Genomic DNA, 27111 nt, shown 5'->3' with positions numbered 1-27111 from the left:
AATTTAATCACAAATAAAAGGGCTTTCAAGCTTTCAAACTTTTTTTTGAAAAATTCGAATCCGTCAATTAGGAGAGCTCTGGCGCTTGTTTGTCGAATTTTTGTACTTATAAACAATTAGAATAACTGTGAATATTCAATCAAATCAGATTTTTTAAAGCAAATTTTAAAAGTTCTTGGAAATACCCTTCGAGGTCGTATTTTTCGAATACGAAATAATATATTGAAATGAAAGAAAGATTCCTTTTTTAATATTATTTTTTTTTGTGATTAAAGTATAATTAAAATATTATTTATTGTTTAAAATATAAGCAAATGAGAAATTAACTCATTATATTACTAATTTTCGTCATATTTTGAAAATAATTGTTGTTTAAACAATTTCAGAATATTTAAATAAATTTGTTTTTGATCTTTAATAAACAGGATATAAGTTTATGCACTTACCTTTGATACAATAGAAAAATAAAGTTGAAAAGTAAAGGAAGTTTAAAGATAAATAATTATCGGACTGTTGAAAGACCAATAATTATTAACAATAGGCATTTGAAAATACGGTAAAATTAAAAAAAAATTATCAAAATCGGACCTCTAGAAGGCGAGATATTAAAAATGTTTAAACACATCGCGGTTTTTAACTTGCCGATTCAATTTGGAGAAGGCCGAAGCGGCCGCGCTCTCTGCTTCCCCCACCACCACTACCACCCGTACGATTTTCTTGAATTTCTCGCTTGCATAAATAACTTTAAACACGTTTTAAAGTAGGTTGCCAATGAAGAAAAGTATTGTAATCTTAGACCTGGTAAATACTCGGAATACCAAAGGTATTTTTCGAAAAATTTGCCCGGATGTCCCAGTACATTTAGTGTAAAAATGACGGTCAGCTATAACTACGTAACTAATTGATCAATCGATCTGTTTTTTTTTTAAAGAGGCGTCTTTCCAAGAACTTTTAAAACTTGGTTTAAAAAATTTGATTTGATTGAATATTCACAAAGTTATTCTAATTGTTTATAAGTACAAAAATTTGACCAATGTTTAAACAAGCGCCAGAGCTCTCCTAATTGACGGATTCGAATTTTTCAAAAAGCGTTTGAAAACGTGAGAGCCCTTCTATACGTGATTAAATTTTCAAGTATCTAAGGGACTTGGTTTTTGCTGTGCAAAATTTTGAAAATTTGCAATTTTTTTTCAAAATCTGGATTGCAAAATTATAATGCAAAATTTATCGAACCGATTTTGATGAAATTTGGTGTGAAGATTCTACATAACATGAAGTTTTCTTGAGCCAAGTATAAAGGTCCTTTACCTAATTTAAATACCCCAAAAAATTCCCTAAAAAGTATTGCTTTTTAACCCCATTTTTGCGATTTTTTCGATTTTTACCATAATCATGATTTATTCGATTTGAAACTAATCACATTATGTAAAAAATTTAATTAAAAACTTTTTCCTCTTCCATTTTCGCCTAAAATCAGCTCTTGAAAAGATACATAATTAAATAGGAAGAAATATATTTTTCTAATTTTTTTAACATATTGTGCCGCCAAAAGTTAAGCCCACGTTTTTTTTATGCGCATAAAAAAATTTTCATTTCTAGTTATATTTGAAAGCCAAAAAGCCAAAAATCTCCGTGGATATACGATTCACCCAAACCAAAACAGATACCGCCTAGTCTATTAATTTTTGTGAATTTTCACAAATTGAAATGGAATGTCAAGTTGATAAAATTGATAATTTCTGACATGTGCTTCTTTTTGTTTTTAATCGATATTACATTTTCTTTATTTTATTGTCACTGGTGATGAAAAATGGTGTCTGTACGTGAACTTGAAACAGCGGAGAGTGGTTAAGCCCTAAAAAACAAGCAACTCCGTGAACAAAACCAGAACTTCCTCGAAAGACAATGTTATGCGTCTGGAATTGGAAAGGGATTTTTTATTACAAACTCTTACCAAACAATCAAACTACAGAACTTTCATGTCCAACAACTACAGCGACTCCATTGTGACTATTCAACAAAAAAAACCTGATCGGCGATATAACGCTCTTTTACACCATGACAATGCGTGACCATGTATCGCCAATATAAAATGGCCATTTGGGAGTTGAGTTGGGAAGTTCTGTTCCACCCGCCTTACCCTGCCGATCTAATTTTTACCTCTTCTGCTCTGATATGATGTTTCTTTTAACAATGACAAAGAGTTAAGAGCTTGGTTGGACGAGTTTCTCGAGTCAAAGCATTTCTACAGAACAGACATTGAGAAACTTGTTGAATATTTGGAGGCCATAAATAACAATGGAGTATCCATCACAGATTAGCCTATTGATAATTGTAGAGTTAAAAATAAAATATCTTAAATTTGGAAAAAAAACGGACATTAATTATTCCCCAACCCAATATAATGTGTACATATTGTATAAGAAAATAATTAAAATTAATACTGATATTTTTCGAGTAATGCAGCTATGTACAATAATTTAAAGTTAAGGAATGTCTTTCTATATATATATATTGGGAAACTTCTATAATTATTTTTCCATAGAAATTGTGTTAAATACAAACATAAACTATTGTCTTAGTTTTAGACAAAAAATTACTAAAATATTGTTAACTGTAACAAATATGAAGTACAGTTTATATGAATACTTAAATACAAGTATAACTTCACATGGAGGTATAAAAAAAGACACATTTCTTTAATGAAGTCATCAATTATGTCGTAAATTGACAGATGCACCTGACAAATGGATTAGTTTAAGCAAAATTGATTACAAATAAAGTAATGTGATTATTACGCTTTCACACTGTGGCAAATAGAGTATGCAAGTTTATATTTCAATTATGCACATCAAATAGTAAACACATTTTTTTTTTTTATGAAACTGATAAGATTGTAACCATATTGTAAAAAAAGGAAAAGGAAAAAAACTGTTAAATTACTAGATTTTCTACAAGTTTTCTTAATTTCCAAATGAATATATATTTGTTACCAAAAAATTTACTTGGAATTAAATAAATCTATTAATTTGGAAAATATGCATGATACACATTAATTAAAATATTTTTATTTGTATTTACAAAACACATTTAATTTTATACGACTGATGATAACAAATGTGTCCTTAAAAACACCCATCTTAAAATTTGCATATTTTGTAATTCAATTGGATTTATGCATAATAGTGGAAATACATTTTTGCAGATACTCCAAGTAAACATCTTTACAAACTGTTATAAAACGGCATTCTTGCAAAGTATATAGCCATGGTGAGTATTCTAGGCCATTACATACATGAGATTACACTTCTAAAACATCAAAGATGTATGCAAAACAAAAACTTTTGTACTTCTTTTCCATTACCAATTGAACTAAGTATAAATAAGTTATGAAACTCACATAGTTTTCCAAAATTCTTCAGCTCTTACTAGTTCCCGGTTTGTTACGTTGATCCTCTGCTGGTTTGTCAGCTGTCGAAAGACCTTGCAGTCTTGAGGGCAAATCTGAACTAGTGACTACGGCATGCTCACCTAAAATTTAACAATAATAAGTAATATAATTATGACTCATATCCACAAAGTAAAAGTACTGAGACTATGATGCTGTGGTTTTTGTTTTCAACAAAGTTAGCAACAGCGCATTCAAGGCTAAGCTGTTCGGAACAGAACTCGCACTAATTTGTCTTAGTTGAGAACTGTTGTTGTCGTAGTGTGTTTAAATGAGCGCCGCTATTCCGAATCCTGCCAGCTGCGAGGTGAAGAACGTAATCTGTTTTTTTCTTGCAAAGGGAAAGGCACCATTCCAGATTTTTAACAAAATCAAAACTTTCTGAGGATGGTGTGATGAAGAATCATACTAATGTGTACAAGTGTTGTCGTGAGTATAAAGCTGGTAGAGCGAATATTCAATAATGAAAAAAAGAATGGACCTCCCTCAATCGTGACAGTCAAATGAGATGAACGCAGTGTTTCCACAAATCTCCAGATCTCTTATGTGAGAGGTGGGTACCAAAACAGCTCACGGATCAACACAGTATTATCAATAAGCCAACAAAATCGCATCTTCAAGAGAATTTCTCAAGTACTTCAAACTGGAAGGTGAACAATTCCTCGACTGTATTGTGACTGGCGACAAACATAAGTGGCCCACTACATTCCTGAGACGAAAAAACAATCAATGCAATGGCGACTTTCATCTTCATCAGCGAAGAAATTTAAAACCATTGTTACGGCCCACAAAATCATGAAAACTGTGTTCTGGGACTGTAAAGGGATTCTCCTCATTGACTTTTTGCCACAAGGGGGAAACAATTAATGTTCCGTAGTACTTTGAAACCCTAAAACCACTACGTAGGGCGATACAGAACAAAAGAAGGGGAATGTTAACGAAGGTACCGTGCTTGTTGCACGACAATGCAAATTCCCACACAGCCAATGCCACAAAGCAACTCTTGGATTCAATTGGTTGGAACCACCCCGCTCACAGCCCTGACCTGGCACCTTCTGACTTTCATCTTTTCTCTTCTCTGAAGGTGTTTCTGGGTGGAAAAAGATTTACTGCTGACGATGAGGTGCTGTAAAACAATGGGCCTGAGAGGACAAATTGCTTTGAAATTGAAGCTGACTACGTCGAAAAATAGTGTTTGATGTACCTTTATAAATATGTAAATTATATTATATTATACTGCCGTTTGGATTTAAAAAAAAATTAATACTCTTGCTTTGTGGATATATTAGTAATTAAATGAATGCTGTTAAATTCAAACATGCTGAAAGGGATATTTTTCTTCAGCACTTCTTATCAATCTTTGATGTGGTCAATGTCACACAAATGATTTGTGCCCTAAAGTGTTAGTAAATGATAGGTAAACTTAAAATCTTAATGATTTAAAAACGCGACTATTAGGGGGTCATATGATTTACTGCATTTGTTTACTTAAAAAATCTATGAAATTAACATTGTTCTATAAAATTATTTTTCATATCTGCCATATTTAAATTAAGTCTGTATATTCAGCAGCGACATATTTGGCTACCTAGTAATATACATTTTTCAATATTGTATACACAATCATAAATTAATCTCTTATCTTAGTTCTGTGTTCTGGGCTGCTCATTTAGTATAATTCCATATTTGCATTTGGTGTTTATCTCATTCTCATATTTGTATTATCTACCCAATATTCAGTAGCATATATTATCCTCTTCCTTAATATGACAGGTACTTTAAATTCAGATTTTTAATTTGGTATTTGGTATATATATAACGAATAAACAATGTGCAACTTATTGCAAAGTCTTGCAATAAGTTGCACATTTTTAATTTGGTATTTGGTAATAGTACATATTTTCATGACACTTTCTAAAACTCTTGACAATAACATTACTAACTTTCTTAAATATTTTTGCCATAACTTTCTGTTAAATTAAATAATTTTTTCGAATTCAACGAATATCAAAAGAATTTTAAGTTTACAAAAGATGGCTATTCATATTCTGACTAATGTACCACCTGATACTCATTGTCAGCCTCTATTCAAAAAGTTGAAAATTATGTCCCTACCCTGTCTGTATATACTACAATTATTCTTAATTTGCATCCATATATCCTGAATTTCATACCCATTCAATTAATCACTCTTATAACAGAAGACACGCAAATGATCTGGCTTCTTTACGTTCCAGAATTAAAGAAGCAGAAAACAATAACATACAAATCGTTTCGCAGGTAATAATTTCAGGACTATGAATGTCGATCAATTTAAACTATCTGTGAAATGATAGCTCGAAAATACTTGTTTTTACAGCCTACAAGAGTATGTTGATGGTACATTCATTATTTTGTAACTTATGACTATACAGGGTGTTTTATTTCCAATGTGCCAAACGAACACAGATGATAGAGAAAGTAATTTTGAGCAAAAAAGTTCATATCGACATGTGTCGGAAACCATCCCCTGTGGCGCTACGTCCCTTTCAAGGGGGCTATTAAGACATAATTTTATTAGAATATCTTGAAAATGACGCCCCTGAAAACAATGTGTCAATTTGGTTTAGATAAAGTAATTCCTCATAATAAATGGTACCTCTGTATAAAACTTTATCAGTTTATTTTGAAGCATTTTCGAGATATTGTAATAAAATTGTGGTTTAATGGCCTCCTTTAAAGAGGAGTAGCGCCACAGGGGGGCGTTTTTAGACACATGTCAATATGAACTTTTTTGTTCAAAATTACTTTCTCTTTCATCTGTGTTTGTTTGGCACACCGGAAATGAAACACCCTGTATATGTACATTGTATATAAAATGGTTAATAAACGATTACCATTACAATTCCTACTTAAATTTTCAAATTTCTGCATCCCTGAAGAATTAACTCAAAAATTGATTCCATACCTAACTTTTGTACTTGCGGTCTTTCAAAAAATTACACAGATTAAAAATTGTTCAACAATTTTACAAAAGGTTTACTGTAACAAAAAAAACATGTTATGTTCTGTGACAATATTTAATTTCTTTTTTCATTTAAATCACTGTCAATTATTATTTTGAAATTTCACAATTTTTATAAACTAATGAATGTAATTAAAGATGATTTGACAGACTTCAGTACTTGCAACTCTTTTATTTCACATCAATATACTGCTAAATAAGTTAAATTTTGTTAACCAAAACATTAAATGCATTTTTTCTCAGAAACGGTTGTCAACTTGGAAAGAGTGCATTTTTGTGATTTTTTTTTAATCTATATAAGTTTCAAATAAAAAAATTATGATTAGAGTGTGAATCTTTAGCATATTTTCATATCACAAGGGGTGCAAGGCGTTTAGATAATTATTATTGGGTTGTAAATGCTTTGCTCCTTCATATTAATAATACATATATACTTTTCCCCAGGTCACCAATTCATTCAGATTGAAAATAGTCAAAGCAGACAGGTTAACAGAAAACTAAGAAAACCTTTTTATTTCCGTACTGTTGATAGGACTTACATTTCATGTGGATTATTATTAATTTCTTAATAAATTTTGAGATAGTCTTGCTACATAAGAATAATTGATCAGTTTACATAAATAACTATTTTTTACTAAACATGACAGGCTTTTATTCTAATAATGCAGTAGTAAAAAATAATCGCAACCGAAAAAGATAGGTATAGTAAAATAAAAAAAAACTTTAAGGTTATGCAACTGTATTAATATGAGTTTTCTAAAAATCTCATAGAAACTTGTATATTTTTTAAGAGTAGAATCACTAGTCAATTGTTTGCCCATAGTTCTCGAAAATTCTATATAATTAGGTGGTTATTCATTACAAAGGAAATGTTTTGTATGAATCTTACCTAATATATCCGGCAAAGCATTTCTCCGTCCTGTGCGGCCAGAAGATAAGAATTCTTGAGTATGTGTTGTACTGTCTGGAGTTGGAGGAGCTGTACTCGCAGGATTACTAGGTCCAGCACTCTGTGATGCTTCCATCACCGCTAGCATTTTTAAAACTAAAAAATTGTAAGAAAGTTAAAAGGGGAAATATTTGTGATGTATGTAATGATTCATATTATAAGTAAGCTCCCATAAAATTCACGATATAGAAAAATGGTAATGTTGATATTGAAGTACACATGAAGCTTACATCTCTACTATTCAAAACAGTTCAGCACTCACAAAAACGATCTATAGTTATTATGGTGCATTAATACATTGAAGATGTTTAAAAATGACAAGAATTTAGTACAACTGAAAAATTAAATAGAACAAAACTTAGCTAGTTTTCCAATTTTTTTTTGTATAAAATATTCCGTGAATATATTAAATGAAATTGTTAAAATTAATGTAGATATTGTGTGTTAAAATGTGTATATTATATCATCAAATTATGAAAAGCAGCAGTGCATATCAACCCAATATATCTACCTACCTACTTATATGAAGAAGTTAAGCTAATGTATTAAAAATAAGTTAATTAGTCTAAGTAACTTCTCTAATGATTAAAATTCGCAAAAAAATATTCCTTTTCATATGGTCTTTTTATGTTAAAAGGATGGTGCCCCTCTCTTACACCTTTCCGATCTATTCGGTAATGATTGTTACTTTACTAACTTCTAATCTGAAGCTAATCGCTTATCTTCCATGCTGTTTAGAAAATTTACCATTCCATATCATCCAGTAATTGTAGTGAGCGAACGTTAATAAACTGCAGGCTCAACATGCAATAAGTGCTCAATGTTAATAAATATGCCCAAAACTTCTCTTAAGTAACATGTTATTCTACAAGCTTAAAACACTTTTATTTATATTAGAGCACATTTTGCATGCTTCCTACCTGTTTTTCTTGATAGATTCTTTTTTCGTTTACTTATAACATGATTTATTTTAGGGCTGAACCCAACACTTTTTTTGTGAGACATATTATTTATACAGCACAGTAATGGTCACCTACCATGTGAATGCCGGAAACACACGTCAGTGCGAAAATAACTTAGAATACGAAATTTATTAAATCGTGTATCTGACTAATCAATTTCTAATTTATATAAAATTGTCTGACACAAACCGCATGAATATCTGCCATTATTTGAAGAAATTTTCTACAGTAGTTAGTTATAATCCAATAAATAATTTGGTAACACTGTTAAAATCTAGCGTCATCTATAATATGACAATCCAACCAAAATATTTCTAAAATCGATTTTTCATAAGATAGAATAACGAATAACCAAAAGCACTGGGTATATATATTCCTTGACTATATACACTCTCAAAGGTATATTGTAAAACCTAAAGGTCTCAAACAGTGTAACTGAATTATAGAAAACAGTTTCCTAATTAAAATTAATCTATATTTTTGCGTGGAAAGAAATATAATTAAATACGGGGAGTTAAATATTTATGATATTTGGAAAAGTATATTTTTGAATCCATGAAATTTCGCGCTAGATGGTATCTATGTAGGTGAGCTGCCCGATCCTGATTTGACGATGATGATGTGTCGTGGTGTGGAGTAAATGCATCAAAGAAGTCGTGGTTCTTACAGTTATATTGTGATCAAAAATGTATAAAATTATATTAACAATCCTTTGTTTAACTTACGTAACGGCTTTAGAAAGAGTTAACAATCAGCTCGTTATTAAAAATGTAGAGAGATCCATTGATTTAACTTCACAGTTAGTTAAAATTGCGGCAACCATAACCCTGGAAAATACCGGCAAAGACACTGTACGCAATTTTCTAATTGTTCAAGAACCAAATATTGTAGGAGCCGTTGCATATTTAAGTGCGAAAGATTCATTAAAAGACGATCTAAAGATTATACCTGTAGGAGTGGAAAATGAAAGTGGTAAATCATTTCGTAATGTTTTATTGAAGCAGCCATTAGACTCAGGCCGAACAACTACAGTGGTACTAGAGGAAGTGTTAACTCAAAGTTTGGTGCCATATCCAAGCAGTATTAGCCAAAAGGAGAAGCAGCTTGTTCGTTACTTTGGTAATCATTACTTTTACACACCTTATGTTACTACAAAACAGAAAACCGAAATCTCCCTTAGTTCAAGAACTGTGGAGAATTACACTAAACTGAAACCAGTTGCTCAGTCAGATTCTTCTTTAACGTATGGTCCTTATACTAATATAGCTCCATTTACTGAAGATCAAATGATTATTCATTTTGAAAATAATGCTCCATTTCTGACTGTAACGAGATTGGAACGTTTAATTGAGATATCGCATTGGGGAAATATTGCCATCGAAGAAAACATTGAAATTCGCCACACAGGAGCTAAATTGAAGGGACCGTTTTCTAGATATGACTATCAAAGAGATACTGGCAGTAATCACCATAGTATTAAGTCTTACCGCACTATTTTACCTGCATCTGCCCATAGCATTTATTATAGAGATAGTAATGGTAATATCTCAACTTCTACAGTTAGACCAAGAAAAGACTGGATTGAGTTAGAATTAAGACCAAGATTTCCTCTCTTCGGCGGTTGGAAAAGCTCATATACTTTGGGCTACAGTGTTCCAAGTTATCAGTACTTGTTTAAGCAGCCTAGTGGAGAGTATGTACTGATTATGAGATTAATTGATCATGTTTTTGACGACATGTTTGTGGAAGAATTAGAATCTTCAATTGTTTTGCCTGTTGGTGTATCGAATGTTAAAATAAATGCACCGTACGAAGTAGAAAGACTCTCTGATGGCGTTACATACAAATACTTCGATAATATTGGAAGAACAGTCATAAGATTGAGAAAAACAAATTTGGTCGAGCAACATATTCAAGACATTGAAGTTATCTATAACTGGACGCCTCACCTGCTACTTCATGAACCCGTTTTATTGTCAATTGCCTTATTTTTATTGTTTATTGTTGTTATCATTTATGTAAGACTGGATTTCTCGCTTACTAAACCAGAACATAGTAAGAAAGACTAATTTAACTTTTTTCATAGTCTCATTCCATTGTTCATTTTATTTGTTTTTTAAATAAAATCCTTGGTAATTAATTCCTTGTTGTTATTATATGTACCTATGTGTGACCCACTAAGAATCAGAGCACCTTTTTAAAATTTTTTTGAGACCATTAAAATAATTTTCCTTTGATAGACCTTTTGATTTACTGGTATAGTGTCGCTTATAAAACCTGTAGTATTTACCGAACTTATTTATTTTTTATAATCAATATGTTTTAGAAGAATAAAAAAGTATATTTACTTTAAAGTGAGTTGAAATAATTGGATAACTAACTATATTTGTTGTATTAAAAGTAAAATTGTAATACAGAACATACTTAATTAAATTAAATTGTATATTAACACTTCTGTGAAATCAGAATCAACATATGGTGAAGCAACTATTAACTTTGATACATTACATAACAAAATCAATTAAATCATTAATTTTCCTGTCAATTAAAATACACTGATTTAAAAAACAAATCAAAATTGTATTTACGATATTTGCCAAATAAATAACATTTTATTAAATATATTATTTGAACACGAGGGAGAAATTGCTAGTCAAAATTTGTACATTAAAATACTCTTTTTCATAATTACTCGAGTACAAGTATTATCTAGAAATAAAAGAAAAGCACTAGAGTGTGAGGGGTTTTAGATGCATAAGTGCATTTTGTATGTTTGACATAAGTAATTGTTTTAATACTTATGTATTACTCAAATTACTCTTGCAGTGTCTCCCTCTGAACATTTCTGCAAAATTATGATGGCATTTGGATGGACTCTAATGACCTTTAATGATAAAGAAGGTGTGGCCATTAAAACCATCAAACCTTATGCGTTTGATCCTAAAAGTCGATGTTTTCAAATATAACATAATGTATACCGAGTTTCAATATGTATCAAAAAAATAATAAATATAGATATTCCATACATGAATAAAGTTTTAGTTGTTTTTTGGTTTAATATAATTGATAATTAATTAGTAGAAAAGTTACTATTTCTTTGACAATTTAAACCATTTTGTATCTGCAATAATAGGCGGTTGGCAATGGTGACGCTTATTTTGGAACACCTTGTATATTTTTGTATGTATTCAGTTAGTTGGATTAATTACTAATTAAAAATAATTACATATCTGGGATTTAGACTTTAGTTTGACCTTATAATGTTAATGATAACTTATTGCATATAGAGATTAAATTTAACTAACTTCTCTCAACAGTAATTTACATGACATTCTACTATTATCTTTTTGTCTTTTTATCTAGAAAAAATTGGCAGACCAAAAATTTTAATAAATAAGACCATTATTCTCATGGACGTAGATAGGATTTTTGCTAGGGGTAGACCCAGAGCTGCAAGTTTTATGGAGGCCTCTAAAAAAAACACCGCACGCACTTCAAAACCTAAAAATTTTTTTCAAAACCTAAACACAATAATGGGGGTCTGTCCCCATGATCATTTTCTACAAATGTTTGCAAAAAGTTTCACTGAGACGTTTCAATGTTGCGGTTTCAAGAAACCATTGCAATTTTCTTTTTACTTATGGTGTCTCAGATTTTTTTGTTGAAAAGTTAAAAAAATAAGCAAATTATGGTTTCCTAGAACTGCAATGTTGAAAAATCTGAGTCTTCAATGCAATTCTTTGCAAAAAATGTTTTTATAGAATTAAAATAAAAAGTCTTCTTTTTTTCAAAATATCTCGAAAGTCGACCAGCTAGAGCCGGTTTCCATGCGCTTCAATTGTTTTTTTTTTATATATTTCTTGTGTGTGTTTTGTAAAATAAATACGTAAACTAAATGTTTAATATCCAAATGTTTCTATTCATCAAAAATTGTATTGCACAGTAAAAATTATCAATTTATAAGAATTAAATCCTCATATGGTGCATCTGGTGGTCACGTTTAGGAACTCTCATATTTTCCGCATTTACCATTTCCCTTTTTCTTTTAATAGCATGTTTAAACGTCAAAACCAATTTTCGATTTTTTTTCCTTGCGATTTGCTCCATTATGATATTTCCACATAAAATTCCTCTGGGGGCATTTTGCATACCGTGCACTGTGAATTTCGAAGGGTACTGCATTAATTTTGTTACAAAACTATTTGTCGTTTCATCTCGTAAATTATCTTTCTCTTTGTAAGGTGTAGAAGTTCGTGGATAGGATTCATATTCTCCATCGTTAGTGAGAAAAGTGATTTCCTCTTCCTTTAATTCTGGTTTGTAGATACTAGGAAATTTATTTCCACACTGGAATAAGAAATTATTAATAGATTTCTCATGTCTTCATTGTTAACTATTAATAATCCGTTATTGTATTATAAATTTTAAATAAAGACTAGATAATAAGGTATATGTTTAAGTTAATACATACCGTAAAAGATATTACTTTCATCTTGCTAATTGTAAAGGCTAAGCAAACATTCTGCGCTATCCAGTATAATTTTGTTGTAGGTAGATAGAGAATATAATATAGACTAAGGAAAATGAGAGAATGCAGATAAAATAGCTTCAAATATTCTGGGGTTGTTCTTAGAATCTATTAATTTCTACCTGCTCATCGAGAGGGTAGCTATGACAAAGTATAAATACACCCTGTTTCTATAACATTCAACTTGAGATATTCTGTATTTTCTGTATGTATTTACAATAAATAATAAAACCCATGGCTTTAACAAATTTTCTTCTTATCAAAGAAATAATTAAAAATATAATTGAATTTTATTATATTTTAGGTATTCAGGATAGGACTTTTTAATGGTTGTCTGAGGTGGAATGTGTTTTCAGTAGATAATCAAAATAGTTGAAACTGCATAACGGCAAAATTAATACCTAATAATCAGAATCGTTAAAACCTACAGAGAATCTCTGGAAAAACGTAAAACATAAAAAATGATGAATAATTAAACAACACGCGTGTCTTTTACTGTGAAAATTGTTTGTAAGCAAATAAAGTAATTGTGTGCGTCTGGAGTGTGAGTCTAGATGAACATGGTGCTCACGCATGAAAAACATCCATGAAAATTGAAAACTGTGATTTGATTGCATACCTTCAGGTACAGCGATTTTCAAATAAGCTTATACCGATACCTGTGAACCGAGCAGAGCTATAGCTATAGTTGAAGCCAGTAGTTTCAAAATATTGTTATCTTATCAATGTGCATGGTAAGTCAGTTAAGGTACTAAAAAAATTGTATTCCATTTGCAAAAAATATTTCTGCTAATCGTGTTTTCTCCTCTCGATTTATTTACTTTTCAAATATTCTCTCCAAGTTAATATGATATAATAGGATTATAGAACGCCTTTTTAATAAGATATATTCTCTTAAAAAAAATTAAAGGTTTCTTTAATAAACACCGAAAGAACATATACACACTCATTAATTAGTTCGATGACAGTTTTGACTATAAATAAATATGATTACCTAAATGTATAATAAATGATTACAAGCCACTAATCACCAGCCGATGAACACAATATTCTGTATATTGTGTTTTAATGTAATCTTGATCTTATCGTTTTAATAATTTTTAATTTTACCGCAATACTAAAAAATTTAGTTTATTAGTTTTGAGAAATAATTTTTGTTAATATGGAGGTAGGTGTACATAAAATTAAAAGCATATTTTGATAAATTTTCGGAATCTCGTCAAATCAAGTAGGGGCCTGGTATTTTTCAAACCATTGAAAATATCGATGTACAAATGGTACAAATACAGTACGTCAGTTGTTCAATGCAAAATCCATTGCAAAATTTGAGTCCATTTGAGTCTAATGCAAAATTTGAGACCAATCTGAAATATGAGACCAATTGAAAATATGAGTCCAATGCAAACTGAGTCCAATGCCAAATTTGAGTCCAATGTAAAATTTGAGTGCAATGCAAAATTTGAGTACAATATAAAATTTGAGTTCAATGCAAAATTGATGCACAATTTGAACAAAATAGTGCAATGTAAAATTTGAATAATGCTATGCAAAATTTGAACAAAATTGTCCAATGCAAAATTTGAATAAAATCTAATCAGTGGATTTGGAGATTTCAAAAGTCAAAAATATTATTTGACATTAAATAGGGTTTTCTATTATACCTACATATATATTTATTTATTTGTATAAAACATTTTTTATCATTTTTCGTATAACGCCAGTAAAAGTTCAGAAACAATGAACAATGTTAGCAGCTCACTGGTAGACTTTAGATAAAATCCAATTATTTTGCTCTAATCAATAAATAAAGGTATGTAATTACGGAAGTTCTGATTATTATTTTTTATGTAAAAAGCACGAATTTATGAAAAACTTTAAATTATATCTATATATTCTGCTGTCATCTAATTGCGGCCAGACAAGACCAATGAACCCACTTGACCAGCATGGCAGTTGGCGGGAAAATTATGACATATAACTCCAATCACTTCAGTCTTGGAATATAACTTATATGGATATCTAAATGCAGTGGCGGTCCGTGGGTTTGAATACAGGGGGGGGGGGGGGCATTTTGAAAAGAGGACGTACATCATAAGAGTTGCGGGGGGTGTGGGGGGCGGTAGCATCCCGCTTAGCGCCGCAGGCGAAATATTTTAAGGGATTTGAAGGTCATTGTGTTTTGCAAGTACCCCAAAATGAATACTGTCAGTGTGTAAAGTAGCTACTTAGATACAATGCGAGAAATAAAATTCCAACGTATGGGGGCTGAAGTGAATAATCGATCAACCAACCCAGTTAGGATATAATTATGTAGATTACTGTAATAGTTCATTCTTTATAGTTTTTGAAGTTCCGTTAAAAACATGGGCATCGCTAAGATGTTTATCTAAAACGGGATCAATTTTTGCACTATAGTCTATCAGTTCTAAAAATACCCCTTTGTTTACCGAGTCACTTTTTTTATTATGTCCACGAAGAGAAAGGTTACATGTACCACATAGTTTTAAGATATTTAAAATTTTTGAAAGAAGCAATCGATTTTTCTTAACTGTTTCGTTATGACTATTTACTATTTATTTGTTCTGCATAAGCACTATTTAAACAAGAAGCAATATTTACTCTTCCTAAAAGTAAAAAACTCACCAACTTATTTTTGTGTTTAGGAGAATTTTCATGTTTCTTAATTTTAATTTCTAAATGTTTCAAGTCAGAAACTCCAGTTTTCGTCCAGTTTTCTTCGCCTCCTCCAAACAATAAACATACAAAACAAAAAAATCTATTTGTTTGGTCACAACCACACAACCACAGGGTCTTATCATAAATGTTTTTATCAAATTTGCGAAAGCCGGCCCACTTTTTGCACTCTTTCTGCACCTCAACTAAATTCAACACTGGCGTTGGACGTCCGTTATTTTTCAATTCGACTTTTTCCTCTAAACTTAAATTACTAATAACAAGTTTTTTTATTTCACAAACCCTCATTTTAAACTTAAACTTATAAAATATAATGTCTTAAAAAGCGCCAAAGCAAAAACAAAACACATATAACCACACTTCAGTGATACGGGTTACTGCCTCATGGAGTCCAAAACAAAGTGCGCGAGACTATCGTCGCCTATCCCCTCCACGTGCCAATTTGTCCAATCATATGTAAAAATATGCTTGCACGATGGACTCAGATTTCACGGTCCGCGATGGAGTGGGGATTGCGCGCGCGGTTAAACATAACTCTTTGGTAGGATCATAGATGGCAGATGGCATTAATCTGATTGTGAGCTACGTTCACGGAGTACATGCACTTTATGCAACCAACCTAACATCCAAGAGATATTGAATGCATGCTATTTATATTTCTTATTGATTTAAATAAATACATTATTTTAAGTTTATAGTTTGAATATATCTGGGGGGGCGGAGTCCGAGCGTCCTCCTTCACGAGCCGCCACTGTCTAAATGAAACAATAACTTAATAAAAAAAATGTAGAAGTATATTTTAATGAAACATTTTGTGTTCAAACCTAAAATCTATACTAAAAACATGGTGCTGTACCTCGAAGAATGCAGGCCCGGTGTGGCTCTTTCAGGGGCAGTCGGGAAAAATCGAAATCGGGACCTATTTGGTTTTGTCTATTACTAGGGTGCATATCGACTCTCCCAAGGAAAACTGTCGTATCTCAAATTTGGTTATACTGAGATAATTGCATTTGAATAGTTGAGAAAATAATAATGTTCGTTATTTATTTTTATTACAAGAGCTAAATCGTTCTTCTTTAACAAAGTAATTATTGTTTAAGTCTTAATTAATTATTGATAATCTAAATAAAATAGTTTAGGATAAGAAAAAAATGGATTTTGAATGAGTTACTACAGTTTTCGTCGACAAAATTTTTTATTGAGAAACAACTTGTTACACTAATAAGGTACAGAAAAATTAAACATTTTCTGTTTTTGGATAAAAAAATATTTGTTAATAATCAATATTGACATAAAAGGAAAATTCGATTCAGTCAGTCATCTTCTTGGTCAATATTACTTTCTTCCTGGTGGTTAGTCTTACTAGCAGGCCGAAGGGAGTTGTAAAATCCATGATACATCGGTGGTATCAAATTAGCCTTACACATACCCAAAAGACCGCTTAATTTTTTACCATCAGCAGCAAACCTTGATACAATTTTGGAAATTGATATTCTTCGCGTTTGCGTGTGTTTTTTGTTTGTAAGCCTAGTTCTTTATGATTTTCTCCAAAATTATACACAAAAAAAAATTATTGGGAGACTCGATCGCAGTGGATTTCTCTGATTTTGCTGATTTTTACAGCCTCTTTAGTAATATATTTTTTCCAGTTTTGTTTCTTTACCATTGGTTTAAAAGTTACAAAATCTTCTTGAGACATTTCTTTTACTTTGTACTGTGGGACAGTAACTTTGGCTATTTTTATTAGACTAATCCATTGATCAGGAATGTATATGGCAGTGACGTTTTTTTGCAACTTTAATCATAGCATGCATGCTGTCATTTTCATTCTGCGTGTGGCCAATTTCAAGAAAAAGATGTGTTATTTCCAAATCCAAAGTCATTGATGCATAAGCAAATATCGCAAAAACAAAACGATTACGGTTTTGACCACCGCAATTGTCGGAATAAAGAATAACCTTTCGTATGGCATTTTCGTTAACACTTTTTAAAAAGATCCATAAAATAGGCATCTTATAGGCACTACACACGGAATCTTTTTTTGGCTTAAAGAAAGCTATATTAAATTTCGAATTCTCTCGTTTTTCCTCCAGGCCCACGGCTTATAGATAAAGGAGTTATTAGTTTAAAGGGCTTACGGTTTGGAATATATATTTATTTCTCTCTTTCTTTCCTGTAGGTACACTGTTTATAGGGGTACAGGGCAAAATAATAAAATTTGTGTTATTTTTATTGACCTGGGAAAATCCCATTTCTACAAAAAATTCAATTTTCATTTTTAAATTCTTCTTTTCTCTTTTCAATTTACGGTGGCTATATCTTCAGAATTTACAAAAAAATTTCTTATACTTTTGGCACCTCGTTAGTCGTTTGGGGGCCTATCTTCCAAAATAAGTCGAGTTTTGCCTACTTTCCGACCTGGCCAGACCGGGCCTGGAAGAATGATCAATGACGCCGTCCATTAATTATTATTATTCAGCTATTATCTGGTTTTATTTGTACACATATATCATGCTTGTCAAGTGTTGAAATATTTAATAAAATATTTGTTGTATTGTTTAAGGTTATTTATTTATGAAATTTTGATTTTTTTGTTAATTTATAATAAAGCTAAACAATAAAAATTTATTATTACCTTCTCTGTTAAATCTGCGCTTACAAATTTGGAAATTTCAAATGCATTTCACTTAAAAGATTAAGAATTAAACATTTTCAGTTAATTAGAGAATTAGCATTACTACTACTAGAATGGATGTAATAAAAGTTACCTACTGCTTAAAAACTCAATTCAATTTCAGTTAGAAGAAGCAGTTAGGTCTAATGAAAATTATGGACTCGGTAGGTGTTACATCAGTTTTTCTTTAATTACCTACATATTTATATTATTTTAATTTGGATATGCCATTATTAATATTAGTAGTTGGCTACTAATAATCGCTTGCCAATAACTATTTGCATTTTTTAGATATATGATCCATGTGAAGATAGTTTCCTAGAAGAACTAGCAGGCAGGTCGTATTTCAAGAGGACATCTACTGTTAAGAGACCCAAAAAGAAGACATCTCAACATCAGTCTATTTGTTATAAAAAATGGTGTAGACGTCTCTCTTACGGGCCTGCAGAAGTTAAAGTTCGTGGTACTAAATTTAGATTTCCCCACAGAGAAATATTGTCAGGCCATTTAATGAGAAATAATTCTCATACAAACAAAAATCGTGTGTTTAAATTTGCCACAATTAAACGATTAGTTAATATTATAATTCACATTTTACCTAATTGTTCGAGAGATTAACATTTTGAGTTAAGTATAGAAAACATTAATTAGGTAGGTATTAATTGTACCAAATAGTTTTATAAATTAGACACTAGATAAATCCTATCCCTATCTGTGTAAAAAATTCAAAATATAGATTTCGATGCAAGTCATATATCTATCACTTAAAGCTTTCCCTGTACTAATTCAAAAAAACGTTATAAATTAAATAAGTTTTCTAAGTAAAAAAATATTAAATACGTTGATCAGGAACGAACTGCAAATTTAAAAATATGTTTAGGTACACAATATTTTGAACAATAAATTTAGGTAAGTAAATGTCGTGGGCATACTAAATTTGTTTCTAATTAATATATTTTTTTTCATCGATTTTTTGAAGATCTTACGGGGATAATAAACGAAACTATTATTTATTACTTAGGTATATTTATATTCATTATACAACCTCTGGAAATAATTTCTATGTGAAAGATAACAACTACAAAAGTTATTTTAATATTTTAATCAACTTTAATATTATCATCACCCTTAATTGAACTAATTCAAATTATAATGGGAATGTTTAGTTTTATTATTATATTTAACCAAACTTCTGGTTCTCTTCAGCAGTGACTTGCAGTGATCGCTCACGACAGATAGCAAAAGTTTTTTCATTGTGTCACTGTGATAGTCTAACCGTTCGTTGGCAGGATTTTTCTCGTTGGAATCTGTGTACGATTCTCCTTCATTTGAGAATAGTATTAAATTTCCAGAAACTATGTCTTTAGGTGGAAATAAAATCCCTCTAACTTTAAAGGCTGGTTTTGCTTTTTCAAGACGATTGCACCATTTTTCATAACCACCCTTCCGCGAATGTTGTATTGTACAACGCCGTCTTTCCAATACAGGGGTTGAAGTTCGCTGGTAACAATTGTCTGTCAATTTTACTTCTTCTAAATGGCTTTGTATATCTTTTATCTAGGAATGAAAAGAAATTATTAAAATATAAATATTAGAGAGGTAATGAAAATACTTACAATCTCTGTTTCTGTAACAGCTGCTAAATCGTATTTATTTTCCATAGTGAGAACACTACCTATTAATATATATATATAGCATGTATAATTGCTTATTGATGAATTAATATTTTTCTTGTATTCACTATTCACTCTAAATACATCCCTATTTACTATAATCTATCTATTACCTACCTACTTTAATCTCTGTTCATCTGAACATTTTAAAATGTTAATTATAATTTAATAAACCTTCTTCAGGGAATTTAAATTATGATTCAATAAAGTAAAAAATAATATTAGAGGTATATATTTAACAAATTTAATTTATTAAGGATCACAGGTAGGTATTAAGACAGATAGGTACTAAATTACAGTATTTAAATATGCTCAACATTTGACGGTTTGATTTCGAATTTTTTTATGCCCCGAAAACAAACAGAAATATCATAAAAACAATTTATACTTTTAGTAATTTAAGAAAAAAACAGCACCTTTTTTACGCATAGGTAAAGTATGAATTTCTCGAACAAATGTATTCATAAGAATTGATTTAATAATATTTTAACACTATACAAGGTATCTCAAAATTAGGTTGCTATATTTTATCAACGTATTCTACGAAATAAAAATGAAAATAAGAAAAAAGTTTATACAAACATGGTGGGCTGTTCTTTTCAAATATCTCCGAAACTCTTTAAGATAAAACAATGGCATTTGGAATAGAATAGAAAATTAATTTATAAATAGACTTCGGGGTTATCGTCGGCTAGTCATAGGCGTGTTCGTAAACAAATAAATAAACAGGTAGGTATAAATAAAAATAAATAAATTTGCATATTTTATCAGTGAAAGGTCGTTTTTTACTGCTTGGTGCACATAATTTATCAATAATATTTATCAATACTTAATATAATTAAAACGTGATAAAATTGTTAATGTAAAAGTAAATTAAAAGCCTAAAGGGCGACATAATACGCTTTCCTATGTACCGATGGTATCGGTCAAAATTGTGTGAAATTTACTTGTGATTTTAAAACTGTACTCAGAAAAACAATTGAATGCCGCATTTTGGAGATACAAGTCAAACTTATAAATTTTATTGACAGAACACCCTGTATATTTTTACATCTATAGATAGAGAGCTTTCTTAACATTATAGTGATATCAGGCTTGACTCTCTATCAGGTCTATCTCCAATAGTAAGAGAGTTATGACTAAAACAGCCTAAAGAGTTTATTGCTAGCTTACTCTTTTGGCCATATATACAGGGTGTTCTGAAAGTCAATCAGGAAACTACGGATTAAAATAATAGCAGTATGCAATGAAACTGTTTTTCGAATTGTCAATTGTTTGCAAGTTACAGCTTGTCAAAGTTCAAATTTTTTATTTTTTCTATTTAAATAATTAATTTAATTTAAGTTGTATTAGTCCGTCATTTGGCACACCCACTAAATGGATTAAGCTCTATTGGACCAGTCAGAGAAAAGTTTCATTATGCACCGCCAGAGGGCACTTTACCTAGAACTCAAAATTTGTCTTGTTCATAACTTTTTTCTCTTGCTAGACATCACAGAAAATTATTGAAGAGAGAAATAATATCAGATAAAATTATGTACTCTTTGTTCAAGCCGATAAATATAACCGTTTACCAGAAAACCGCTATTAATATGTTTATTAAACACATTTTTGATAATTCTTTCTATAACTAATCAAGTTGCCATGCTTCAAATAAATATGTATTACGAATTGTAATAAAAATTGTTTAAAGCAGGCTATGATTTTTCACCATAATAAATTTTTTATCGGCTCTGTAATAACGTTGTGGAAAAATAAGCTGAGGATAATGAATTTACTAATAATATTTTTTTACTAACGAAACTGGTTTTACAAGAGATGGTATTACAGCATGGCATCTTAATTAATTGCAGAAATAATTATCAAAAATGTTATTGTTTAATAACACTTTAATAGCGATTTCCTGCTAAACTGTTATATTTGTCGACTTGAATTAAGAGTACATATTTTTTTCTGATATTATTTTTCTTTTCAATAATGTTAAATTTCTGTGATGTCTAGCAAGAGAAAAAAGTTATGAATAAAATAAATTTTGAGTTCTAGGTAAAGTGCCCTCTAGTGGTGCATAATGAAACTTTTCTCTGACTGGTTCAATAGAGCTTCATCTACTTAGTGGGTGTGCCAAATGAGAGACTAATCGAACTTGAATTAAATAAGTTATTTAAATAGAAAAATAAAAAATTGAACTTTGACAAGATGTAACTTGCAAACAATTGACAATTCGAAAAAAAAAAATTACATACTGTTACTATTTTAATCCGTAGAATTACCTCCCGGAGTTTTCTGACGGACTTTCAGAACACCCATTATTATTAAAGATATATCTAGCAAACCTAATCCTACATATTGTAATCATGAGAAAGGGTCCTTCATTCACTTCACCAAAATAATAGTTTTCTTTGAATTAGTTCAGTATAAACGTTTTTAATATTTTCTTGTCATGGGTTTTTCTTATTGTTAGTTTTATTTTGGTAAATGATACCCTTGTCTAGGTTTTTTAATATTTTTGTTTTTCATCAGTTTTTTTTCTTTATTTCTTTACGCAATAATGGCAGACTGCTGTACCTAACTTATTTTATTATTCCACATTTAATAAATATTCACACAAAATTTCTAAATTCTATACTTCATGATTTTCTATCGATTCAAATGGTTATTTTATTTTATTTTATAATCTGATAAAATAAAATATAGTCTCATAATTTTATTCATATGTATGTTAGTTTACTATTTTTATAATGTAGTTTAAATGTATAGTTATTCAAATATACTTTTTCTGTGAGAATTTTTTTTTTAACAAATTATTAAAGTTAACATACATTTCTTTTGATTTTTATTTAATTTTTTAATAAAATTTCTTTAACGTCTTACATATTTTGAAAGTGAGTTATTGAAAAACTTTGTTAAGATAGAAAAAAGAAGACTTTCGCCTGATGTAAAAGAATATGTATTTATAAAATTGGGAAAATAAATTCGATGACGTCACATCATAGCCCTAAGGGTAGTAAACTTACCAAGATGGAATTTTATGTCAAATACGTAACACAGCAACATGCCATAAAAATCCTCTCTTGCGGTTTCATATTTGCTCTTTCGTTTTCCTGTAATGCCTGTAACTATCAGTTCTGGGTCTCACTTTACATACATGTTTACATGTATGTATACTTTAAGCTCCGATGTAAATTAAAAATATATATTAATATTAAATGTAAATATAGGGAAATATAGATTTATGTAAAAAAACGCAAAAATAATAATATTGATTTTATTTCTCACGAAAACTATAGCTGTATATATTATTTTGAAAATTAATATATCCATTTATAGATTCTTCTACATTGCAGTTACATTTTCGACAACAATTTTTGCAGTTAGGGTTATAAATCTTCTTCCGGAATAATAGGTGGGTTAGTTTATTCAAAAAGGAACTACATTTCCTTTTTGGGGAACGCGTAAATTTTAAAAAACTGTGACTATACGAATTTTTGTATTGATCGTTAGTTAGTTCGTTCTCACTCAAAACATTTTCATCAATTTCATTGAAGTTCAAATCCTCCTGATTCAAATCCTTCGTAGACCAGTTTTCACGTTCTTGAGTATCCATTGCGATCTGTCCAGATATAATACCACTTTCACGTAATTTGGGATCTTGAATTATATCTTTAACAGAACCCTTCTGAATTTTTCCACGCCATACCTCATAACCAATATTTGTAGACAGTTTTTTCTTGGATAACATTTTTGTAGATGTCCTTTTCAAAGTTGCGGTATGATTAACTGGAGGAATAGTGTTATCCTCGAAACTAAATTCCAAAATCTCCATCTGCAATAGTATAACGAATTAGATATCAGTTGTTATTATATAAATCGATTTATTTGTATCTCGGAAATATCGAGTATTAAAAAACAGTAGTATTAAATTTATGAAATTAATTTTATTATTATATAAATTACAATTATTTTGGACTCACCTCATGGCACATTTTCATTTTAAAACATTTTAAAACATAAATAAGGATTATTTTGCTCCACACTAAATTTTTGGTCTGCATCAAACGAGCTGTATCAAAATACTGATTCAATTTCACTGAAACATGTTGTTATTTCACTGTTTCACTAAGATACGATGTTATTGGTTCAGCAATTAAAAGTAATTGTATTAAGGTAGTTTCTAGGAACTTCTGATTAGTTTCCGGAAAAAGATAATCCTTTACATACCTGGATTACTTTTAATGAGCTTGATAATATAATATTAAGGCTTATAAACATACCCATTACTAAATATCTTGGAAATAATTAGAAGGAAAGAAAATGTATTCATGTTTATGAATATAATGTACTTATACCTACCACATTATAAAAATAGGGAGTGCTAAACTACATATTTCTTCATAAGTATTAATAAAATTTATATCTAGGGTACCTCGAATCTTTATACTATTACTAATAATAATAATAATCCGAAAAACCATGGTTTCAGGTACAGACCTTGAAACCCTTAAAATCACTAAAATTAATGTGATTCCAATTCCCGAAGCTGGATAGCTTTACTTGAAATTGCCTTTAAAGTTTATGATGCATTTGTTTTGATGTTATCATTTGTCTGAAAATAGTGTCCTTTCTGCATTGATTTTAATTATAGAAATGAGAAAAAATCGCAAGGAGCCAGGTCTGGCGAGTAAGAAGGGCGAGGGAGGACAGTAATATGATTTTTGGTACAAAACTGAAGAATTGACAAAGCAGAAGCGTACGGGCGCATTGTCTCGCCGCAAGTCTGGTCTCTTTTCGTGGATTTTTTCACGTAGGTAATCGTTGTAAAACGCCTTGGTAGTATACACACTGTTCACTGTTTCACCTTGAGGCAAGAATTCAAAATTCACAATTAAGGAAAAAAAAGCATCGTCATTGGCCTGTTCAGGAAGTTGCCGACAAACGTCCACACGATTTTCCTTCCGTTGTTCGGTCATAAACGAGGAACAAATTTTGCTGCAATTCGATGCATATTTAATTTTTCAATCAAAATTTGGCAAGACCCAATTGAGATGACTGAACCTCTGCAATTTTTCCGACAGTCAATCGGTGATTTGTACGCATCAGATATTTGACTTTCTGAACATGGGAGTCATCAGCGAAGTCGAAGGGTTACTTGGTCGTACTTCAATTGACTGACAACCACTTTTAATTGAGAAATTGTTACATTGCGTATGATCCAGAGCATCATCTGCGTTGTTTCAAAAGAAAAGATTCTTTGAAAGATTTCCTCAGCTTCACGCAAAGTTTTTCATCGTTGTTTCAGAAAATCGCACATTTCAAAAATCGGGAGTAACACCTAAACACGTTGCAGTCAAATAGCAATAATATCCCGAAAACTAAATGAGATATCAATAATCTAGGAACATGTGGTTGCAGAGGGCGCAACGCAATGCTGCCATATTTCACTAAATATCTCAATTAGCGCGTAATTTAAAAAGTTTGGTTATTTTCTGGACAGACCTCGTATAATAAATGTGTAAATAATAAAATAGGTATAATGACATTCTTTCAAACTTTCATTCATTTAAAGAACACCATGTATAGTAATTATACGGCGGTTGCACTTTTTATAAAAAAGTAATCAAGTTTTTTGTGTTTAGTTTTTATGTTTAGTTATTATCATCCAGTGAACTAAAACTCATTGAAAATTTTGGTATTAAAATAATTTTAGTCACTGCATACACGTGTGATAAGTGTTATGTTTTTGTTACATTAAAAATAACTACTGTTTTGCATTTGTTATTCTTTTGTCTCATTGTTTTTTGTATAACCTAGTACCAGTAGCTTTTGTGCGTTGTCGCAGTTTTGATCATTTAATTTACTGACGGTTTTATATAACTGGTGCCACTGGTGCCGTTCAAACAAGAAATTGTTGGAATTAACGGGAACATATAAAATAATTTTATAACAGCACGTATTGAATTAGTGAAGACAAAAAAATAATTTAGTGCTACTCCGCAACAATAGTGTCCTAATGTAATGCCCCTAAACATTATACAAGTGCATGTATACTAATTAATTGAAGTAAACAATTCCAGTCCAAGATTCATATATATATATTGTTATGATCGTATGTGTGTATGGTTTTATATGTTAGCGCCAAATTAAATTTTGTTAGTTTTGATATTAATTTTGATTGGATTGGTGTATTGTGTATTGTCTATCTTTGCCCTATCTAGCTCTAGACTCTATCTCCGTAGTCGGTTCTATGTTCTAGCAAGAAACCACACCAAGCACAGCTACAAAAACAAAAGGTTTAGTAATAAATGTATTTATTAAAAAAATTTTTTATATATGTCAAAATTTGTCACTCTACCCTCTTAAACACACTAGTCAATATATTTTGAAGTATTTTACAATGTTTATAAAGCCTTATACAAGAAGTTATATTGATAATATCATTAACTTAAATTTCATGCAATACTGGTTGCATACCTTAAGACACTGTAGTAATAACTTCTTGTTTAATACTTATTAATTTTCTCTACTATTAATATTTAATTCTACAAAGACTTGGCCAGTTTTAAATAGATATGAAGTGATTAGATAAATTTACTTGATAGTGAATTGGTGATTTACTAAACGTTTTATATTAATTTTTGTTTTCTGTATTATATATCGTATACGATTTTGTTTTATTATAAGAGGTACCTTTTTATACTTATAATCGTTAAAGATGTGTTGATTAACTTCTCTCCTTTACTTTGTTATCTCGATTCTCTCCTATGCCAATGATATGCGGTTTACTTCCTGTTCTCTTGACTCTCCTACTGGTCTATGAACTCTGCTACTGTTGTTCTGCGTTCTTTATCTCTCCCTGGACCTGGTTTGTGGAGGATCCGCTTGTCTCGAATTTCGTAAATACCTTCTTTCTCCAATTGATTATTTTAATTCCTTGTTTTCTCCTATTTGAATATTTTTCCCTTTTCTTGCTTCCTAACTGCTTCTATTTCTCTCTATTTTCTTTTCTTACTTTTAACAACTGTCGTTTTCAAAAATTATTTTTGTAACTAATCAATAAATCCTCTTCTTTTTTTTCTATCTTGATTTTTTTTCTTTTTCTCTAAAGGCCTTTCCACATATCTTTGAACGTGTCCTTTTTCTCTTATAATTCACTTCACTTCACTTTCTCTTATTCACTTATAC

At 30.4% G+C, this 27111-nt stretch overlaps 3 protein-coding genes across 3 annotated transcripts; 1 reads left to right on the top strand and 2 right to left on the bottom strand.

Moving 5' to 3' along the window:
• Positions 1-1643: 1643 nt before the first annotated feature.
• Positions 1644-8577, bottom strand: LOC108909734 (cAMP-dependent protein kinase inhibitor alpha-like). The gene is made up of 3 exons (XM_018714144.2): positions 8439-8577; positions 7342-7497; positions 1644-3531 (listed from the first exon to the last, which is right to left on the bottom strand). Exons 2-3 carry the CDS (start codon positions 7487-7489, stop codon positions 3419-3421), a joined length of 261 nt encoding a protein of 86 aa, XP_018569660.1. The 5' UTR covers positions 7490-7497; positions 8439-8577; the 3' UTR covers positions 1644-3418.
• A 409-nt stretch (positions 8578-8986) lies between these two features.
• LOC108909731 (dolichyl-diphosphooligosaccharide--protein glycosyltransferase subunit 1) lies at positions 8987-10503 on the top strand. Its single transcript, XM_018714139.1, has one exon. It carries the CDS (start codon positions 9050-9052, stop codon positions 10430-10432), a length of 1383 nt encoding a protein of 460 aa, XP_018569655.1. The 5' UTR covers positions 8987-9049; the 3' UTR covers positions 10433-10503.
• Positions 10504-19392: 8889 nt separating this feature from the next.
• Positions 19393-23915, bottom strand: LOC108909730. The gene is made up of 4 exons (XM_018714138.1): positions 23904-23915; positions 23449-23755; positions 19876-19934; positions 19393-19816 (listed from the first exon to the last, which is right to left on the bottom strand). Exons 1-4 carry the CDS (start codon positions 23913-23915, stop codon positions 19397-19399), a joined length of 798 nt encoding a protein of 265 aa, XP_018569654.1. The 3' UTR covers positions 19393-19396.
• Between the last annotated feature and the right edge of the window lie 3196 nt (positions 23916-27111).

This window comes from Anoplophora glabripennis, unplaced genomic scaffold (genome assembly GCF_000390285.2).
Source record: "Anoplophora glabripennis isolate ALB-LARVAE unplaced genomic scaffold, Agla_2.0 scaffold335, whole genome shotgun sequence".
In the NCBI taxonomy this organism is placed as follows: Eukaryota; Metazoa; Arthropoda; class Insecta; order Coleoptera; family Cerambycidae; genus Anoplophora; species Anoplophora glabripennis.
This window is presented reverse-complemented; position numbering and strand designations above follow the sequence as displayed.